Source organism: Tinamus guttatus, unplaced genomic scaffold (assembly GCF_059628265.1).
Source record: "Tinamus guttatus ecotype Peru unplaced genomic scaffold, ASM5962826v1 Tinamus_guttatus_pri_ptg000580l, whole genome shotgun sequence".
Classification (NCBI taxonomy): domain Eukaryota; kingdom Metazoa; phylum Chordata; class Aves; order Tinamiformes; family Tinamidae; genus Tinamus; species Tinamus guttatus.
In genome coordinates this window covers 1,179,020-1,199,794 of record NW_028289114.1, presented here as the reverse complement: position 1 = coordinate 1,199,794, position 20,775 = coordinate 1,179,020, and the positions used below count along the sequence as shown (strand labels likewise).

Here is a 20,775-nt window from a genome sequence, read left to right as displayed (position 1 = left end):
CACCCGCAGCTCTGTGCTGAGCGCTGCAGTGCAGCCCGCGGTGCAGCCCACCCGCAGCTCTGCGCTGAGCGCCGCGGTGCAGCCCACCCGCAGCTCTGCGCTGAGCGCCGCGGTGCAGCTCTGCGCTGAGCGCTGCAGTGCAGCCCACCTGCAGCTCCGCGCTGAGCGCTGCAGTGCAGCCCACCTGCAGCTCCGCGCTGAGCGCTGCAGTGCAGCCCACCCGCAGCTCTGCGCTGAGCGCTGCAGTGCAGCCCACCCGCAGCTCCGCGCTGAGCGCCGCGGTGCAGCCCACGGTGCAGCCCACCCGCAGCTCTGCGCTGAGCGCCGCGGTGCAGCCCGCGGTGCAGCCCACCCGCAGCTCTGCGCTGAGCGCTGCGGTGCAGCCCGCGGTGCAGCCCACCCGCAGCTCTGCGCTGAGCGCTGCAGTGCAGCCCGCGGTGCAGCCCACCCGCAGCTCTGCGCTGAGCGCTGCGGTGCAGCCCACGGTGCAGCCCACCTGCAGCTCTGCGCTGAGCGCCGCGGTGCAGCCCGCGGTGCAGCCCACCCGCAGCTCTGTGCTGAGCGCTGCAGTGCAGCCCGCGGTGCAGCCCGCGGTGCAGCCCACCCGCAGCTCTGCGCTGAGCGCCGCGGTGCAGCCCGCGGTGCAGCCCACCCGCAGCTCTGCGCTGAGCGCCGCGGTGCAGCCCGCGGTGCAGCCCACCCGCAGCTCCGCGCTGAGCGCCGCGGTGCAGCCCGCGGTGCAGCCCGCGGTGCAGCCCACCCGCAGCTCTGCGCTGAGCGCCGCGGTGCAGCCCACGGTGCAGCCCACCTGCAGCTCTGCGCTGAGCGCCGCGGTGCAGCCCGCGGTGCAGCCCACCCGCAGCTCTGTGCTGAGCGCTGCGGTGCAGCCCGCGGTGCAGCCCCGCGCGTGGCCCAGGAGGAGCCGCAGCGGGGAGCGCGTGTTTGCGTCGCCCCAGGATGCGCACAGGTAAGTGCAAAACTGCCGTGGGTGGTTTTGTGTATCCAGGTTGTGCTGCTGCTCAATTGCAATAAATGTAAAACTTCTTCAGGATTCCAAAAGGTTTAATTATCCAGTGAAATTTTTATATCTTCTCTAGATATGTGAGGGGAAAAAAAAAAAATTCCTAAAAAGAGTATTGTGGAAGAACATCTTTTTGGCCAGCTATGCGTACTGGAGCTATGTGGGAGTAAACCAACTGAAATAATGACTATTTTTCCTTAAGCCTTACTTTTTTAACTTTAGATTTATTTCCACCATGATAAGGTAAAAGTACTGAACACAGTTTTCATGTTTCTTGCCCTTGCAGGAGAAAGCTGTTAATGTCTTTGTAATTCAGAGCAGTGCTGCTTAATTTCATTTTGCTTCAGGAAGAAAAGTGTCTGTAACTGTGTGCTGCTCTTCTGTAACTAATAAGAGGTTATTTAATCTGAAGGGGAGCTAGAGAGTAGATGGACTTTAGTCGCTTAGTGACTACTTTGGTTATTTCATCAGGAGAGCCAGAAAAGGGCAAGATAAACCGCGCTGCTCGTGTCGGCCGGCGAAAGCAGGGGTTGGATTTTGGCGGCAGTGCCCTGTGTCCAGGCAGCCTTCCCGCCCGCGCCGGGAAGAGGCTGCTCCTGCCGCGCGGCCGCGACGTGCGGCCGTCAGCACCGCTCATCTCCTTGGGGATGTTTCTGCACTACCAAACCCTGTGGGATGGGAGCCACAAATGTGCAGTCAGGGCACGACTAGGACGCTCCTCTTCAGTTATTTGTCCGCAGAGCTGAAAAATTTTCTAATTAGCCTTCTGGGTTGCAGTTTAACAAATGTTGAAACCTCATTGACTAGTTGAGGTAAAGTTCAGCCAATACTTGGGTGGAAACCCCACTTCTTTTGGGCATCTGTGAGCTCGGCGCACTTGAATTCAGACCGAACAGAGGCCTGATGCTAATGAAGATCAGCTCTGGTTGCTGCTGTGCCTCTCGAGGCTGGAGGTGCTAAAAACCAAGACAGTCCTAATTCCATGAGAAGTAGTTTTCACAGCACGTTCTAAAGAATTCAGACTTAACCAATAATTTCTAAACATTTTAAATGTTCTTTGTTTTAGATGGGAAAAGTGCTCTAGAGCTGTTGCTGGTGCATGTGTCCTGCACTGTGTAACTTGTTGTGTTTCTATCATAATTGCTCTGATTACGTGAAGCATTTCTTATCCAAAATGGAAGAAATACCCTGTGAAAATAAAAGCGAGTGTTACTTGGTAAGAGCGTTAGTTAATGCCCTGTACGCCCACCGTAACGCGCTGTTTTCCCTCTTCCTTCCGCAGTTCCGGGAGCAGGAGGAAGCCGATGTCCAAGGTTGTGTACAACCTGCTGTCGGACCGGGAGCTGAGGAGGAGGCTGAGGGCGCAGGGGCTGTCGGCGCGGGGCAGCCGGCAGCAGCTGGTGCGGCGGCACCAGGACTTCGTGCACATGTACAACGCGCAGTGCGACGCGCTCAGCCCCAAGCCGGGTACGTTGCGCGCGGCGGCGCCGTCTGCGTGTGCTTCTCCCTTCCCGACTCCTTGCCTTGAATATCTGGGGTTGCTGCATAGGGAGGTTCCAGCTTCATAGCTATATAAATCATGATTAATGTGGAAAAGGAAATTTAAGGAAAGCCACAAGTTCTGCTGGACGCAGGAAGTATTCGGCAAAGGCAAACATATACATGGAAAAAAGTGGTTTTTTTTCCTTCTACTAACACGTTTCCTTCTCCACTGTATTAAAATACCTTCGGATTTATTAAGCCTATTCCAAAATGTGTGTTGTGGTTTGATTGTTGTTTTTTTTCCATTTTATTGCATAGCTCCAAATTAATCTACAATGCACATAGTTTTTTTTTTTTTTTTTTTTTTTAAAAAAAAAGAGAATACCTGAGGTTCTTACTAAGTAAATTTATTTTGTATTGGTCCTCCTGTACAATTACGTTTTTATATGTTGGATTTAATTTAAAAGTTAGGTTTTTGGGTTTTTTTAGAGCTGATAGTTAAATGCAAGATAAATTAATATTAAAACATTTTGCTGCATAGGCTTTTTATATCAATTTAGGTGTTTGGCAGCCATTTTTTTATAATTAAACTGTCACTCTAGCACTAAACAGTTTGTACTTGAAAAATGGCTCGTGTTTTAGTGTCTCCTGCGAGTGCAGTAGAAAGCCTGTTCAAAGGGGTGTCATTTTTGCCTGTGCTGAGGTTCAGCTCCTGGGAAATGGCCGCTGCTTGCTGAAGCCCCAAGCCCCAATGGGCTGTTGGTGCCGGGTGGACGCGCAGGCGCCGCAGCCGCGTGGGTGGCCGGGGAGGGCAGCCCCGCTCGTGGGTCCCGCTCACTCCATGCAGCTGAGCGTGCGTCTGGTCGCAGCCGCGTGCCACCTCCCAGCGCGGCTCTGCCGGCAGCACGAGTGACGGGAATGCCCGGTGCGCAGGAGCGCGTGTCTGGGAGAGCGCTCCCCAGTGCAAACACGGCACCGGCCAGCGCGCCAGTCGATAAATGCTTCTGAAACAGGGCACTGCTGGAGAACCTTAAAGGGAATGTCGAAGGTCGGATGCTAAATCCATGCTTATGTGGTCTGTGTGATCGATGTTTGCAAGCGCTGAACGTCCGCAGCTGCTGCTGTTAGAACAATAAGGAAGCTGAGCACCAAAAATTGGCCAAATGGGTCAACCAACCAGGTGCAGTGCTCTTCTAAAGATCAGCTCAGGAATATAAATATGAATTTAGCAGTCGGGCTTCAGGCTCCTGATTTTTCAAGTCTTGACCCTGCCAGCCCTGCGGTTCACCTGTGGCCTGAGTGATAAGAAAAGCAAGTTTGTCACCAACATTTTTTGCTTTTTCACTTTGCTTCCGCTGTGTGAACTTGAGCGGGAGCTGAGAGGGGTTTTGCCCCCAGGCGACTCGGGCAGCGAGCGCGGCCGCTCGGCCGGTGCCCACCCGGCGCTTGGGGACACGCGTGCCCCGGCGCTTGGGGACACGCACGCGCCCTGCCCTCGGCCCTGGCGAGGAGCGAGGGGACTCCCCCCCGGTGCCTGCAACCAAGGAGCACCCGGTCCCTGGTGGCAGGTCTGTGGGGTCTGTGGGGACGGGTGGGCTCACAGAGAGCCGTCTGCATCAGCGAGTGTCCCAGAAATGCTGCAAAACATCATTAAGCTCTGGCTCAACCTCTTCACAGAAGATGAGTTATTGGGCGAGGCCTAACGGTGCAGACATTCATCTCCCATGGTAGCAGGGAACCTGAGGAGACTGTAAATAAGAGCGGAGCTTCTGAAGAGGTTTAAGTGCCCAGTTCCTGGGTTTTGCTAGATCAGTCTTGGATAGGTTTCATTTCTTCACAGTCCAAGCTTTCCATGCTACCACCTTTCTGGTCACTGCACTCTATACTAAAACTGTAGGAAACTCTTGGTAACGGCACATAGCTACATAGTGCTTCTGGAAAAACGATCGATTAAGTTATTAGTAAGTAAACGGCAAAGTAAATCGAGCAGAGTCAAGTGCAGCTGCAGTTTTATTTAAAATGTTAACCAACCCGGTTGGGTCCGGGGTGTCCGACTTGCCCCTTGCAGTGGGTTGTAACTCATCGTGGGAGTAGGAGCGTTGCAGTAAGCGCGCAGGCAGCACGGCTCCGCCTTGGAGTGGCGTTCCTGGGCAGAAAAAGCGAGATAAACAGCGTGGTGGTGTTTTTATCTCCCGTATAATTACGTGTTGTGAAGCAGGAGCTTTTATAAAGCCGTGTGTGCAGGCCGCAGTGAGGTGCTGTGCTGGTGCAGGACGTGGAGGGAAGAGCGTGTTCAGGGCAGCCCGGGCGCCTGGAGCGTGTTCGCGCGCTGCCCCGCGCCGCACCGGGGAGCTCAGGCTGTTTGTCCCCGTGCGGTTTGGCCTCCCGGTGCTTTCATCCAGGGGTAACAGCTCCTGCCCTAGTCATCTGTCTCTTGTATTTCCAAACAGTTGCAGAGATTGTTAAAGAGCTGGAAAAGAACGAGAAGATTCGAGTTCAGCTTGAATTCAGCAAACCCAGTGAAAATGTGAGTCGATTCCCTTTGCTCCTGGAGTGAAGGGGAGAAACTGCAGAGCTGGCGCCGAGCGCGTTTACCTGCCCCTGTTACGGGCGTTCGTGGGTGCCCAGACCTCCTGCTGGAGCTGGACACCGTTCGTAATCCGCAGGCTTGGCTCGTACCGCGTGTTTGTCATGGCAGTTCCTGGCCTGCTGCTGATGTTTCTACATCAGAACTGTTTAAGCAGGAGCATTTTCTTGATTGTGGTGAGAAGTTTTGAGAAACGTTCCCCTTAGTCATGTTGAAATGGACCTAATATGGTACTGTGGGGAATATGTTGCTTCCTAGAATTGTCTAGGATTTATCTAGCAAGTTGCTTGCCTGGGTCCTAGCAGTAGCTCCCGTCCTTTTTCCATGGCACGTTCTGTGTCACTTGCTGCATGTTTGCACAGCACTGGGGCGTGCTTGATGTGCCCGGGAAGTGCCTGGGCTTGCTCTGATCTCCCGTGGGAGCAAAGCAAGGCTGCCTGTGTGTGTGCCCTAAACACGTGCTGCCCAAGGGAGAGATGTAGCGGGTGTGGAAAAACGGGCAACTGGTTCCGCTTCCAATTTTAAGTCTTTTGTTTTAGAATATGAAGCTTTATCATCTTTTCCCTCTATAACTGAACATTTTGTGTGGTCTCTGTAGAGCCTGACCTTCACCAAAGACCAGACAGAGGAAGAAATAGATGAGATCCATGCTGATTATCGTAAGTAACATACAAATGTTCACTTCATTTTCCTTATAAATTCACCTTCTCTTTATTTTGTACTAAAATACTTCATATTTTCGAGTGTTTATTTTTTCATTTAATAAATGAACGTGCATTTCTTGGCCTGAAACTTCCTCTTTGAAACGCAAGCTGTTAAGTACTGACTTTTCGCTAAAACACTGTCCGGGCTGGGTAAGATTGAAACGGAAGGTGATCGCTCCCTGAGTGCATCCTCGTTCATGCACGGGTCTCTCTAATGGGCCTGCAGTTTTACGGCTCCACCTGAAATCCCCCGGCAGAAGCAGGGAGCAGACGTCCCCGCAGGGACCCGCAGCTGGTGCGTTGCGGCCAGGCCGGCAGCGGTGCCGCTGGCCGCGCCGTCTCGTCCGCGGTCTCGTGCGCGGTCTCGTGCGCGGTCTCGTGCGCGGTCTCGTGCGCGGTCTCGTGCGCGGTCTCGCCGCAGCAGCGCCCGGGCCGCAGCGGAGGCTGCACCGGGGACGGGGACGTCCCCTCCGCCTTTGCCCCAGGCTTCCCGGTGCGCCCTCCGAGCGTCACCCGAGTCACCTGGAGAGCTTTATGTGAACTGATCATTTTGTCAGTTCTTCTTTCTTAAAATTCTGGACTGGCAGCCTGTGAGTATCTATATGAATTAAGTCACTCAGCTGATTACAAAAAAAAGAAGCCTCTTTCCTGCTGTTGTGTCCCTGTGAATAATGGCACGTACTTCAGTGGCGTTTTATGGCCTTAGAGCTTTTTCAGGTTCAGATTTTCTGCTGTTTTCTCTTGAGCTTTGGGGCAGTGTGGCTGCTGCTTGGCAGGCAGATGGTGGGGGCTGGAGAGCGACCGCGGCACCGGAGGAGAGACTGGGCCGGCCGAGGGGCCGGCGGGGACCGCAGGGTGCCGGGGGACCGGGTGACCGGGAGATGGTGTCGGCCGTTCACCGCCGCGTCCCTCCTCGCTCCCAACGGCCGGGCACGCGTTTCCTTTACGTTGCACTGACTCGTCCTGTGCTAGATGGGCTTGTACAAATTTCATTTTTCTTTCTCTTTTCCAGGCTTGCCTTATGGTGCAGTGATATTAGCTCATGATGATGCGTCCAGAATAGCTCGTATTTAACGTTGTTCTTCTAAAGCACTTCATGACTGCACCACTTGTGTGTTTTTTACATTTCTACAGTAGTTAGTGGCCCTTATTACTAAACATATATTTTAAATAGGCCAAAACACACTTTTTTTTCCCCCGTATGTTATTTGTCTGGTGGTTTCTCAGATCGTGCAGTGTTTCACAGCGCTCCTCTCGCTCCTTCTGTGCACACCAGCTTGTGGGTCTTGCTCTCCTTCCTGCATCCTCGTCCGCTTTCCCTTCGCGCCTGACTCAGTGAAGTGATCCTTTTAGGAGAGAATATTCAACTCGTTTTAGTGGTGTTTGTCCCCCATCCTGGGTAGGTAGTTGGGATTCCGTGAAAGAACTGTGTGATTTTTCTTTCCCCCCACCCTTTTTTTTTCCTCTTTTTGACTTATTTCTCTCATTTTTTAACCTCCATCCATGGATGGTGCTCTATCCTAGAGACCAGTGTCTGTGCTGGTTATCAAGCCTCCTCCTGCCGTTATGGAATAACAGTTAATGTTTGTAACCAGAATGAATGACTTGAGGGAGGGGGGAGAAGGAACAGGGAAAAAAGCCGCAGGGGGAGCTACGGTTTAACGACACAATTTTAATTTTACAGCATAGAACTGACACCTGCTTAATGTCACCCCTTGTAAACTTGTTAACTACTGCTAGCAAATTATCTGTGGGAAGCAATAGTGCAGACGTGGTAAATATGCAGAAAGGCTTGTGTGTTAAAATGGGAGGACTGTTAGGGGTTTAGAGAAGTTTATAACGGCCTCCTCAGCAGCGCAGAGGATCTTTGCCCGGGCTCCTTCCCTGCAGCAGGAGGTGCAGGACGCCCTGCACCAGCTCTGCTTTTTCTTTTTCCCCATGGTCAGACCCTCTAAATGAAATTTTAAAAAAATCTACAGGGAAAAATACATTTGTTTAAAAATGTTTTCTGCTTATAAGTATTTCAGTTTGCAATATGATCCAGGGACTTACTAATTCATCTCTTGTATTTTAAATATTTGTGTCTGCACTTGTTTTATTACTGAACTACCCATAACTCAAAAGAAAACAAAAAAAACCCAAAAGCTGGCAGTGTGTAGCCCCTGCACGGCCGTGTTTTACATCCTATACCCACAGGGCCTTGTTTTGCCAGGACATCTCTCTTTAACTTTAAAAGCTTTGTAGTTACACCATAAAACAAGACAACAAGAATAGTACTGCTGACACATGGGGAAAATGAAGCAGCGAAGGAGTTCTGTAAGACGCGTGCAGTGGTTCACATACAGGTATCTTGGGCAAGAATTTTCTGTTTGTTAAAGCTGTTGCCTTTGGTGCCCTTGTGCTCTGCTGTTTGAGGCCATCAGTTTTCAGGAGTACCTGGGAACGTGGCTGAGGGAAACCGGTGGTGGAGTGTTCTGGAGGAGTTTGGTTATGGCGTTACCCCTTGTGTATTCAGGCTGCAAATCCAGTGCTTTAGTTTTTCTAGCGGTGCTTTAGTGCTGCAATGAAGGCAGCTCTTCTGGGAGGTGAGCGTGGGCAGGTCGAGGGGGTTTTGCGCCCTTGGAGAGCGGCCGGGTGAGCAGGCAGCGGGACGGCTCCGGGCCACCCGCGGGCGTCCGCGCCGCTTCCCGGGAAGCGCTGCCCGGGGCCGGGAGCGACGCGCTGCTTCCCGAGCCGCTGCCCAGCGCTGCAGCCGCCCCACCGCGTTCCCCATCCTTCCTCCGCGCCGCCTGTGCCGGGCCGAGGGGCAGGAGTGTCCCAAGTTCTGTGCCCGTTGGACTCGGACGAGTGGCGCTGAGGAGAGGAGCTTGCTCTGATTGCTAGTGCTAGGCTGGCAGGACCAGCTCCTGGTTCCGGCAGGTTTCACGGTGGCGCCTCCTCCCAACGCGCTCGCGGCACCGCGGTCGCTCCAGGCGCCGTGCGGAGCCGGGCTCCCGCGTGCGGCTGTCCCGAGCCCTGGCTGCCTGCACGGCCCGCGCTCCCGCCGGGCGCGTTGCCCCCCGAGCCTCCCGCTCTGGGTTTCTTCCCCTGTAACAATTATTTAAAGTTCACATACTTCTAGGAGTCCAGTGACGTGAAGTTTAGTTTTTTTGTACAGTAATGCATCGTTATGTTTCAGGGAACAAACACAGAAGTGAATTTCAATTGTTAGTGGATCAAGTAAATAATCGGTGGAAGAAAAGTGGTAAGAGGAAAGCAGAAGATGGTCAAAAGAGGGAAGAAGCCGCTGCCGAAGAACCACCGACAGACCCAGGTTAGTAACGTTGCTTAATACCATCCCTGCACTGTAATACGTGGATGTCTCTAAGCAACGGCCTTTCCTCCCATCATTCTTCTACCATAGTCTTTAAGGGAAAATCCATAAAAATCATAGACCCTAAACAGATTGACTGACATTGATTTAACATGATATACAAGCACAAACAGGCGATTTGTTTGATTTTAATGGGAATCTCTTCTCTCAAGAATAAATGAGATAGGGAGTCAGTGTACTGGGATCTGCAGAGATGGTTGTGCAGATGGGGAGAAGTGTTTATTGTCCTGACACTTCAGCTCCTGGCATGTTTCTGCAGTACAGTACGATGCCACTGCTGGTTTAAATGGGCTCATCTTGAGTTTACATCTTTCAACACGGTGAAGGGGGAAACGTGCCAGGTGCCCGTTGGGTCAGGCAGATGGGGGAGCCAAATGCAGCACGCGTGGGGTGTCCTCGCAGCATCAGATCCCCCCGCGTGCCATGGACTTGTCCTTTCATTCCTTTATGCTCCCGGTGGCTGTGGAGTGGGAGCAGATCTTTGCACATCCCTCAGCCTTGTGTTTATGGAGCTCCAGTGGATGAAGGATGCTGCATTGTGGAGAGAAATCCATTGACCAGAACTGTCTGTTTGCTAGGGAATGCACTGGAGTTTAGTTTGCACCAGCTCTCGCAAATTCCTGCTTCATCTTTGGCCTGTGGTTGTCCCCAGAGCTGTCCTTTCTAGCAGAGCTCTCGAGTTCTTCATTTATTTAAAAATAAATGAACATACTGATATATTTCATGCAGACTTGGGCACAATGCATAATCCTTTTCATGTGTCTGGTGAAAACTTAGGAGTCTCAAGGACATAATTTATCTTGTTCGACTTGATTTGCAGGGATGTCCCCCTTGCACAGTGGAGATAGAAACAATAGATTATTAATTAATGGGATTGGAGACTTTGAAATATTAATTCCTAGGGGTGTTCTGTGGAAAGACTGGCTGCTGTGGATTACTGGGCTGGCCTCCCCTGTGCAGCCCTTCTCCTCACGTGCTGGACTTGGGAAGCTCTTTGGAGGGTGCAAAGCGGCGCCGTTTGTGCAGGCTGTGTCGTGTCCCCCGCTCGGCTGCACCACCCCAGCTCCTGCTGGAGGGATTTTGGTCACGTTAGCAGGAACGGCCACAACTTCTGACAGGCTTGCAAAATATTCATTGCACTTCTTGCACGCCGAGCTTCCCGTAATCTCTGAAGCTCCTGCGCCAAACAGCTGCACCTGATGGTCTGTTTGGTAACCTTCTAAAAAATATATAAAAGATTTATGGGTAGAGGGAACAAATGCCTAAAGCTTCTGCCTGTGTTCTTTATTAACAGCAATTAGTCTTTCACTAGACTGGAAATCAGAGTAGTTGCAAGGAAGAAAATGTGTGGGCTGGTGAGCTGCCATTTGAAAGCATCACTCCTGGGAAGAGAAGCAGCTTTATGTGCATTCCCTGCTGCCTTATTTGCCTTCCCACAGAAGTAGGTAGTGGAATTGCACAGAATTTAAACACACCTTTAAACCCTGCCTCTCTCGCAGAGCCTCCCACTGCAGTACTAGTTGATTTAACTTAAATCCCTTTCAAAATGGTGCTGGTTTTGATGGTGCTTTGAAGGTGATTAACTCTTGCTGCCTTAGGTGGTTTTGCTTTGCGCCTTTAAGCGTCTAACGTTCCCTTTAACTTCTTTAAAACAGAATTTTGCTTTGACCAAGAGGAAGCACTGTAAGAATTTGATAAATACTTGTGATACGTGTATTTTTGGTTGCATTTTTGCACGGAGCCTTTCCTTTTTTAAATCCGAGCGAGGAAGCGTTACACCAGCTGCACAACTGCCTTGCTATAATCCGCTCCGTGGTTACAGCTGCCACAAACTTGCTCCTGACAGCTAATTGTCTAGAAATTATTTTTCCTATAATTAAAAGTAAATAGAAACAAAAATCTGCTGGATTGACATTTTATTTTTCTTAGATTTGGAAATCTAGAAATCATTAAAACAAGCCCCTTAGCTTGAAAGTTTTACATATCAAGCTATCAAGCTGTCTCATCCAACGGATAAAGTGCCTTGGTATCAAGAACCGGATCTATGCACAGAGCTGTGCATAAACATTTGCTAATTTTTGGAACACAGTCACATCTTATGACTGGAGATCAACACCCTCTACTTTTTACTGCTCTCCCTGTCTGTGTTTGAAACGTAACAAGGGAGAGTTTTGGGGCAGTGTCTGGGGTTTTGTTTCTCTGTTTCATGATGGCAGGAAATGAAATCAAATCCTTTGAAATTGTGAGATCTTTGGAAAGCGAAGTGGGAATGAGGAGATGGTATTTAAATGCTTTTAAATTTTGTTTTTCTTAAAGTCTATCTCCAGGAAGCAAAAACTTCAACATTAATATTTTGCTTTGCCATTTTTGTTAATCTCTACCTTTCTTCTTGGAAGGAGAAGATACTCAAAAGCCTCGCGCAGACCCAGCCATTGGAGAAGAGCAGGTGCCCCAGGAAGATGTTCCTGATTGCAAAAGAAGTGGATGTGATTCCCTGGGGGAAGGCCAGAGATCCGTCTCGCCTGCTTCCTCGCAGTCATCTGGATCTACAAGCAGGTTAGTCCAGAAGAGGCTGTTTTCCCTTGGGTTGTGTTAAATTAGACTAAATATGGAAATATTAAAGTGACAGTAACCTTGGGCAGCACTTATCCAACCTCATTGGACGGGTCCTAAACTCTGATGCCTGATTATTTCTCCTCTGTGTTTTGGCTGTTCAGTTGCTTAAGAGTGGAGTTAAAATACATTTGGAATTTGCTTTATAGGGTTGAAATGATATAATTAGTTGCACTCAGTGGTAGAACATCACTGAACCTTACAGACCTGACGCCCATCCACTTTTCTTCCAACAAGCATTTAGTTATATTTCTTGAAACTCCTCTGCTTGCTGTCCTGAGATGAAGGATGAAGGAAAGCTTTACAAATAATGCAGCAAGGCTCTGTGCTTTTGATGGTGCAGTGATGATTTCACTGGAAAGACTCTGCTGCTTTGTTAATGGGAACTGGTTCTTCCTGATAAGACCTTTGCAGCTTTTGAAGATGGGTTTGTATCTGCTGAAGATACTTCATAGATTATAGCTTGCTGTCTGCTTACTGTATTCATCACAAAGATGAAGGTTGTGCTTAGGGAAACATCCTTTCGCAGCACTGACTCTGGTCCCAGTTTGTGGAAGAAAAGGGGGAAATTATCAAAACCAATTTGAACTGTTTTTTTCGTGTGTCTCTAAAAGAAAAAGAGCTGTTTCTGTTCTCTAGCTATGACAGTAACGTTGCTTTCATGTTGACAGCAGAAGTGAGAGCGAAGGCCTTTGCAGGTCTGTGTTACTATAAAGAAAAGTTCCCTGCGCCTGGAAGTGGAAGTTAATCCCAGGGAGCAGCTGAAGGTCAGGCAGGAGATTAACAACTGAGCTGGGAGCAACATTCCTGGATTTCCCATCCCTTGCACTGTAGGATGGGCCTTTCCCTCCTGCTTCTGCAGGTGTTGAATGTAATGCTCAGTTCATCACAGTTTAGTGAAAGAACAGTTTAGTTACCGAAAGAATCAACAGCAACACACTTTTCTGTGGTCATTTTTGCTCACAAAGAGCTTTTAAAAATCAGCATGGGGATTAAGGATATAGCCTTTTTCTAAAATAAATGTTGAAGAAACATTGTGAAAATGTTGAAATTCCAGGAAGTGCAGGAAAGAGGAGATGGCTTCAGAGAATTAGAGAGCAGAAAGGGGTGAATGTCTTAGTTTTACCGAGGAGTTTTTGCTGCCCGTTTGTGCCCATTTGCAATGGCAGGGCCGCGCTGGAGCGGGGGCAGCCTGTGACGTGCTCCAGGGCGCTCTCCTTTGGGCCCTTGAGCAGCGGGGCTGGGATCCCCTCCCGCCCGGAGCGGCAGGAAGCTCCCCAGGGATCCTGGAGGCTCTCGAAGGGGCTCCCGGGCGCTCGTGGGGAGGCGCCGCGCGGCCCCGGCCTGCGCTGCTCTGCCCTGTCCTACGTGATCTGTGTTCTCCACTGCAAGGTAACTTTCTGGCATGGAAGACCTTGGAAAATCTGAAGTATTAATCCTAAAGTGTGAAAAACTTTTTCTTGGGAGGTTGAAAGGGCTTGCATTATCTCTTCCAGGATTTCATGAAATTTTTGTTCCACTGCAATGCTGTGCATAGCAAAGCATTATAAATGACCCTGTCCGTTGCCCTTGACATTGACTTTAAACTTTCACTCCACTTCTTCTGCCTGCAGGCTTATGTTTATCAGCTTAATCTGGGTGAAGAGTGTCTAAGAGACCGTAAGGAAGTTTGCTCAAGGGTTTTAGCACATGTGGCTGTAGCTCGTAAATTGAATGCGCTTTCTTGAAACACATTGACAGATTTTTGGAAGAAGTGTGCATTTGAGTTATGTCTGCCTCAGGACAGTTGTTTATTCCTTCCTTTATGTATTCCCTCTCTTCAAATGAAATATTTCTGTACATTCCTTGAGGCGAGCAGAAGATCTCGTGGTTATAAAGACCAGTGGCCATGCATTACAGCCATTTGGACCTTCTTTAAAAAACAAAACAACACATTTAACAGCCTTCTGTGGTTTAGTCTTAAATCCAGCTCGTGTTGAATGAGGACAGAATGACTAAAGGCTTCAGAGGACTGATCATTTCCCAGACTCTCTCTGGGACTTTTCCTTCTCGGCAGTGCATGGATGCCCTGGTTTGCATGTGTGTTGTGGGTTTGATTTCTTTGCATTTGAATCCAGGGCACTTTGGGCAGCTTGCTTGACCCTGAGGAGCAGCTGGTGCCCTGAGGAAGGGGCTGACCCGCAGGTGCCCAGTGCGCAGGGCACGGAGCTGGGGGCTCCGCGCGCGCCGGGGCCGCTCCTGCACCCTGCCGCGAGCCGCCGCGGCGTCGCCGTCCGCTCCTGTCCTCGGGGTAAATCCCTGTGCAAAGGGCCCTGCCCTCTGCTCCTGTCCTCAGGGTAAATCCCCGTGCAAGGGGCCCTGCCCTCTGCTCCTGTCCTCAGGGTAAATCCCCGTGCAAGGGGCTCTGCCCTCTGCTCCTGTCCTCAGGGTAAATCCCCGTGCAAGGGGCCCTACCCTCTGCTCCTCCTGTCCTTGGGCTCCCTGCAGGCTCCCCGGCCCTCTGCTCTGCCCCAGCCGGTGGCATTTGCGGTTCCTGCAGCTCCCGCGTCCGCGGCGTTTGGAGGGGAAGGGGTCCCCGCACGGGGACGGCGGGCGGTGGAGCGCGGGGCCGGGCTGCACCCTGCGCCTGCTGCGCGTCCCCGGGGCCGCGGCGGCTGCAGTCCCACACGCGTGAGTACGGTCAATATTGGGTTTGTTTGAATGTTGAGGAATCAGATTAAGTATAAAAATACTAGGTGTATTTTGAACGTACATTCACAGAATGTCTTCAGATTTTGCGAGGGTGTAAAAGGTAGGTATAACTGCATAAACCGCGTGAAGAAATACGTTTTGCCCTTCTCTGGTTCCCGTGGGGTTAATGTTTTAAGTGTAGTGAAAAAAGTATAGCACCAATTAAAAACAACAAAAAAAAAGCTTTAGATTTTGGGGTTTGGGAAGCATTGTGCTATTGTACTAAGTCATGGTTTTTGGAGGCTTGCATTTTCTTTCTGATAATAAGAGGATATCCTTCAACAAGGGTGAACTTCTTGTCACATTGAAATGTCAAAACTTGAAATGTATTTGGGAGTCCAAATGCGCATGGCGTGCCTCTTGGGAGAGGGCTTCAAAACGTGCCCTCATGTTATGGATTAAAACGGAATTAGGGCTTTGAGCAGCATAGAGGAGGTGAAATGATCCCAAGTCAGAGAGTCGAAATGCTTGCTTTGTGAAATAATGCTGCAAGTAGCTTGGTAACTGTTACGTTCTCCCCTTCCCAAGAATTCCTGCGTTTTGTCACTGTGCTATGAGTATTTGAATTTCTGCCTTAAAAAAAAAGGTACAGTTAAAGGAACCATAAGCCAATTCTAGAAATTCATGTGTTGTGTAGTAATCTCTGACATGCTGAAGTGATGCATAAGTCAATACTTCAATTGAGAAATTGAGAACTTGGAGCTTGCTGGAGGCGGCGTGCGGGACTTGAATACGGACTGCATCACTGAGCCGGTTGTGTTCGGTCTCGTCATCAGCCCATGATGGCCCCACCAAGGGAACACAATGTAACACATCAGATAAACAGCAAAACAAAGTCGTGACTTTTAAAGGATAATTTTTCAAGCTATGAAGTCATATATAAAGCGCTCTCAGAACTTATGAGCTCCATATAAATAGTCCTACTGCATTCTTTTTTTTTTCTGGGATGGAAGCCAAGTTTTATGCAACTATTTGCACAATAGGAAAATTGGAAAAGAAACTAGGTGGGACAGTGATAAGCTACTTAATGAGCTATGTAGGGAAAATACTCTGTAAAAAATACAGATTTTGCAGAACGGTGACAATATTCACTCATTCAAGCGGTCCCCTGAGTTTTGGTGGTTGAAGATGATGTCCCTTCGTGGTGGCTTGCGCAGCCAGTTTGCAGGGTGCCCGGCTGTGCGTCCTGGGGCTGGGCTGCGGGGTGGAGGTGCCTCCTGGATCCCCAGAACCGGCTCGGGCCGTGCTGCGTCCCCGGGAGCGCGGGGGCGGCAGCGGCTCCCGCCGGCGCTGTTCCCGGCCACGGCACCATTCCCGGCCCACGGCAGGGGCCTCGTTTGCTCTCCATAGGTGTTTCTAGGCTTGAAGTTTTCAGCAGCTATTGACCAGAACCTGACATCTGGGTTTGGCTAGTCATTTCTACTGCATTTATGGGCTCTCTGTGGGATGGTGCCCACTGCTCGTGCCAGGGCCCATGCAGCCCGGCCAGGACAGCAAAGGGGCTGGTGGAGGGGACGGGCACTTCCCCGCAGAGCCAGAGGGAGCCTGAGCTGCCTTGCAATAAACATCGGAGACACTGGCCCTTTCAGCTGGAGAACAGGGCTCGTTACTCACACTTGCCTCAGATTTCTTCTATTTAGAGGTGGTTGCGGTGTTCTTTTGGAACGTGAGGTATGAGTTATGGTAGGGAGCAGCGCGCTGGGAGCTGCTTGGCCGAGAGCAGAGAGGGGTCCTGGCGCGCGGCGAGGACGGGCTCTGCTGTTGGGTCCAGCAGAGCTCTGCGTGCGGCCGTGGGGCTGCCGGGCAGGGCAGCTCGCGGCGTCGCGGCGGGCGCCAGCGGCGACGGCCGGTCCGGCTCCGCATCCGCACGGGTTGGTTTTGTCCACCACAGTTCCTCATAAATGGCAGTAACACTAAATCTTGCAACCAGTACATCATGTTCAGGGATTAAACCTGTTCTTTTTCTATTTTAGGTCGCTAAAAGTGCTAAAAATAGCCTCTTTTTTAATGGAACAGGAGCATCAGAATAAGATTTAGTGATATGATAATGATTCATTCCTTGGACTTGCAGTTTGTGGACAGGTTTTTAAAATTTAGACAGTAAAATATGCAAGACATCAAAACTTTCCATGCAACAGTGTATTTTTACACCATTTTAGGTGTCTTGCTTCATCACCAAGTCAAATATGAACCGCTGAAGCGAAGCCGAGCTGGGCAGCAGCGCCGGGCACGCGGCGCCGGGAGACGCTGCCGCGGGTCCGGATCCGGCTCCCGCAGCGAGGTGGAGCGGGGCACGTGCCCGCTCCCCTGGGGCCTGGGCGCCTCCGCGGGGTCCCTGCTGCGGACTGGCCTCACGCTTGCCCGACACGTGCAGCGAGGGCCGAGGACAGGGGGTTTCCCCGTGTCCCGGGGTTTCAGGCGCTCTCCCGGACGGGATTTGGGCTGGGTGCTGTTAGTGGTGGTGGCGCTAAGGCTGCTGCTGGGTGCTCAACCAGCAGTTGGTGAGGAAGCAGCAGCAGTAGCAGTGAGCAACCGGCTTGTGCAGTGAGACGGGATCGGTGCAGAGGTGTGTTGATATGGCTACACAGAAATCCTTAGCTTTTTGTTACCTCGTTTGCAGGGGGTTTTGAAGGATCCAGGACTGACCTAACCACATGGATGCTGTTACTGATAATGTTTTGATTCTTTTGAAAAACAACTGAGATGTCAATTATGTGAAGCCTGTGATCTGTGTGTCTGTTGCTTTGGCCGCAGCCGCTCGCTGCTTGCAGGCTGCTCTGCTGTCCTCGAGGCTGTTGCTGCAGCTGCGCTTGCTGAGCAGGAACCGCGCACTTATTTAATGCCCATCACTTATGTGCTCTATAAATCACATCGTTCCCTTCCCCAGAAGCCAGTCGCGCTTCAGCCGTGATTAGTTGCCCTGGGACAGTAGCCAGGAAGGACTAATTCTGCGCCCGAGTCGTACCTGCAGTTCCAAGACTCTCAGGCATGATAAATGTTTTCCCGATGTTCCTCTGCGCGGAGCGGGGGCCCCTCGGCCTTGGTTTGCACAGCAGGGCTGGCCGCGTGGGCCCGCGTGCACTGCAGCCCTGTGTGCGCTGCAGGGCTCCCTCCTCACCAGGCACTTTTTTCCAAGGAAAGAGCACAAAAGCAATCGGGGAGCGGTCCCGATCGTGCGTTCGGGTTCAGCGTTGGGAACGATCCGTGCTTGGCGCGCTCAGGGAGGCCTTGGTGCCAGCCTTCCCTTGGCAGGGCCAGCGGGAGCAGCGGCACCGCTGCCCGGTTCTGCCCCGCGGGGGGCACTGGAGCCTCCTGTGCAACAACCTCCGTCACACGACGTCCGCGCGGGCCCCCGTGTCCGGAGCCTCCCGCAGCGCTGCCGTCCCGTCGGTGATGGAGGAACCAAGCCAGCTACTTCTCATCTTCCCAGGGGGCCATTTAAGCCCTGTTCTGGAGAGTGTTAAATAGCTCTTGTCTGTTAGAAAAGCTTGATAAGTACATTTAGGTTTTACATAGGCCCAAGTGTTTGAAGCAATCAGATGAACCCTGAAGGTTTTACAAGTTTATGTGCCTGCTCTTGCGGAATTCTTCTGGGGTAACTTTCTCAGTTTTTATTAGTGACAGCTTGGAGAAGCGCTGAGCATTGACAGGAGTTGGTTGATCTCCTTTCCAGAGGCCTGGAGTAGTCAGGTTGGTGTCACAGTTACCTTGAGTCACCATCTTAGATGCTTCTATCACATATTTTGTTTTACTATGTTACATGAGAATGTAAACTGAAGAATGAAGATGAAAAATAAAATGATTTCTCCAAGCAGATAAAAAGATTGTGTTTAAGTTGTTCTTAAATATCACTAAACTGTGTGATTCGGTCTTCATTCATCTCAACTTGCAGCAAGGCTTTTTCCTTTGACTAATAAAAGCATCAAGTAAGCTTTAAATCAGTAACTTTGGTTATAAATTGTTTTATGAAATATGTCTTTGTGATCAGTGGAAAGGTTTTAGGTGTAATGAGCAAAACGCACCCAGAATTCGACGTTGGGGACGGATTCGGGCGGCTGCCGGGAACGGCTCCGCGGCTGCGCTGCCGATGCCCTCGTCTCTGCAGGCCCAAGTCTGTGCTTGAAGATCGGTTGGTCAAAGCAAAGCCCTGAGCAGCAGAGATGGGCAGGCTCTGCTCGTACGATGAGTTCCTGAGGGGGCTCGCAGGGCCCTTCAGTGTTTTGCTCTTATCTTGACGTGCTCTCAGGCTTTTTGTCGCTAACTAATCTTTACAGGTTTATAAATTTTATTTTTATTAAATAAAACTTTTTAGTGGTTAGAATGTAAGCTTATACCTAAAATCCTGAGTTCAGAGAGGAGAAGGCTTGAAAGGACCTTGATCTTGTTGTTCTTTACCCACTGAAGTACCTTACCTGGTGTGTGTGAATATAAAGATACGACACCAGCAAGCGGATCAGAATTTTCAGGCATGCTGAGCAATGAACACGAGCCCTGGTGGTGACTCTGGCCGTTACGTGAGGCAGAGGCCCAGCTCCTTGGCTGAGCTGCCGCTTGGAGATGATTTTTCCACCACCACACACAAGGATTTTTCCTTGTCTTCAAACTCTGCTCTCTTTGCTCCTAGGGTCCCGTTGTGGTACAGGTGTTGCTACAATGACTTGCTTATGTTTGATTTTTTTTTCTTACTTTTTTTTTCCAGCTCCAGTTCAGACATTTTGAGAGATGTGCAAGGGACTGAGATGTATTCAGAGTCATCTGATAAGTAAGTAAAATGCACGGGTGGAGAAGACAAGCCCTTGGGAGTAGGCCAGTAGCTTTCAGCCTTTTCCAGCATGTAGAACTCTACCCATTTTCTGCAGGAGTAGTAAATGCCTACAAAGTCAGAATCTTGCCACCTTCCACACACACACAAGACATAATAGGTTTGAAGTTTCTTTGGCCCATGGCTTTGGACTCTCGAAAAGTAACACCTGGGTGCACTGAGCATCTCCTGATGATAGCAGAAAATCGTTGTTTTAGCTGTACTTGAGTATAAACATATGAAAGAAAGGGTGAGGGAAATGATTTTTGTGGAAAAGTTAGTAGGATCTAATATTCTGTTGTATTTAAAGTAATATCATTGTCAGTGTCTCCTACATCTCTTTACCTAGTTGAACGTACTGAAATCTGGATATGGAAAACTTGTCAAAGATCAGAACGCGTTCAGTTGTGTCCTGGGTGTCCTGAAGTGCTTTCCACACCCTTTACAGATATTTCTGCTGTAAGACAATTCAAAGCAATTAGAGTTAAATGATCCTGCTCTTAGGTAGTTACAATTATTAAAATAGTTTATTTCCTTTTCCTTAGAACAGAGAACATGCCCCACCTTAATCAAAATAATCTTTAACCCTTAATTTCCTGGAGAATATATGAGGTAGCCCCATGTCACAGGGGTGCAGCGTTAACCACGCTCGTTTCGAGAGGCCGCCTGCCCTGAGCCTTGCTCGGAGGGAAGGAGTTTGCTCGAGCGCTGCCGGGCTCTGCACCAAGCGCCTGGGGCCCTTCCTGGTGCTGTAGTTAAGCATTGGGAAATATCTCTCTTGCTCTGGTTTTAGAATCTATCTCCTTGCTTCTCTTAGTGTTACTCGTGAAGAATAAGTTCTTTGCTTGAATTTCAAAGGCATCTTAAGCTTGATCACCATCCTCATGCATCTCGATTACGGTTAAAGCAGATGTCCTGGTGGTAACTGCAGGGCTGTGCAGTGCTCGGGTATCCCGGGAAGCGACCGGGTCCCCACGGGTCCCTGCGGGTCCCGGTGCTGCAGAGCTCGTGTCGCGGCCGCCGCCGGCTCCGCGTTGCGTAAGCAGCGATAATTCATGTGAGCCTCCCAGCTAGGACAAAGGGTGCAGGATTTGCAGGGTGGGTCTTTAGACTGATTTTAATCAGTTATTTCCTAGAATATGTTTCTGTGACCAGCATCTTTTCTGGCTTAGTGGTAGTTATAAAGCTTTAGATTACTAAAAGCTGTAATTACCTTTTCTCCCCTTTGGCAGTTTCTGGTTTTTTTTAATCTACATGGAAAATAATTGAATAGATTCCTTATTGCTGATGGTTAATTTTGTTTTCCCGTGTTTGAGTTCTATGGTAAACTTGGCAAAACAGAAACAGAAAATATTCAGAGACAGTCGCTTATTCAGTAAAGGCAGCGCTCGGCACAGCACCGCGTCCCCGCTCCGGCGAGCCGCGCTGCTGGGTGCGCGGTGCCGTCTCGTCTCTGCCCTCTCC

General features: G+C 50.3%; 1 protein-coding gene across 1 annotated transcript in view; it reads left to right on the top strand.

The window, feature by feature from the left end:
- Positions 1-19,368, top strand: part of RAD18 (RAD18 E3 ubiquitin protein ligase) — a 29,719-nt gene extending 10,351 nt beyond the window's left edge. Inside the window, exons 7-12 of the mRNA XM_088534604.1 lie at positions 2,304-2,488; positions 4,954-5,030; positions 5,689-5,749; positions 8,973-9,107; positions 11,564-11,723; positions 19,210-19,368. Of these exons, the coding sequence (XP_088390730.1) occupies positions 2,304-2,488; positions 4,954-5,030; positions 5,689-5,749; positions 8,973-9,107; positions 11,564-11,723; positions 19,210-19,276 (685 nt within the window). The 3' untranslated portion in view covers positions 19,277-19,368. The remainder of the gene's footprint in view (positions 1-2,303; positions 2,489-4,953; positions 5,031-5,688; positions 5,750-8,972; positions 9,108-11,563; positions 11,724-19,209) is intronic.
- Positions 19,369-20,775: the final 1,407 nt, after the last annotated feature.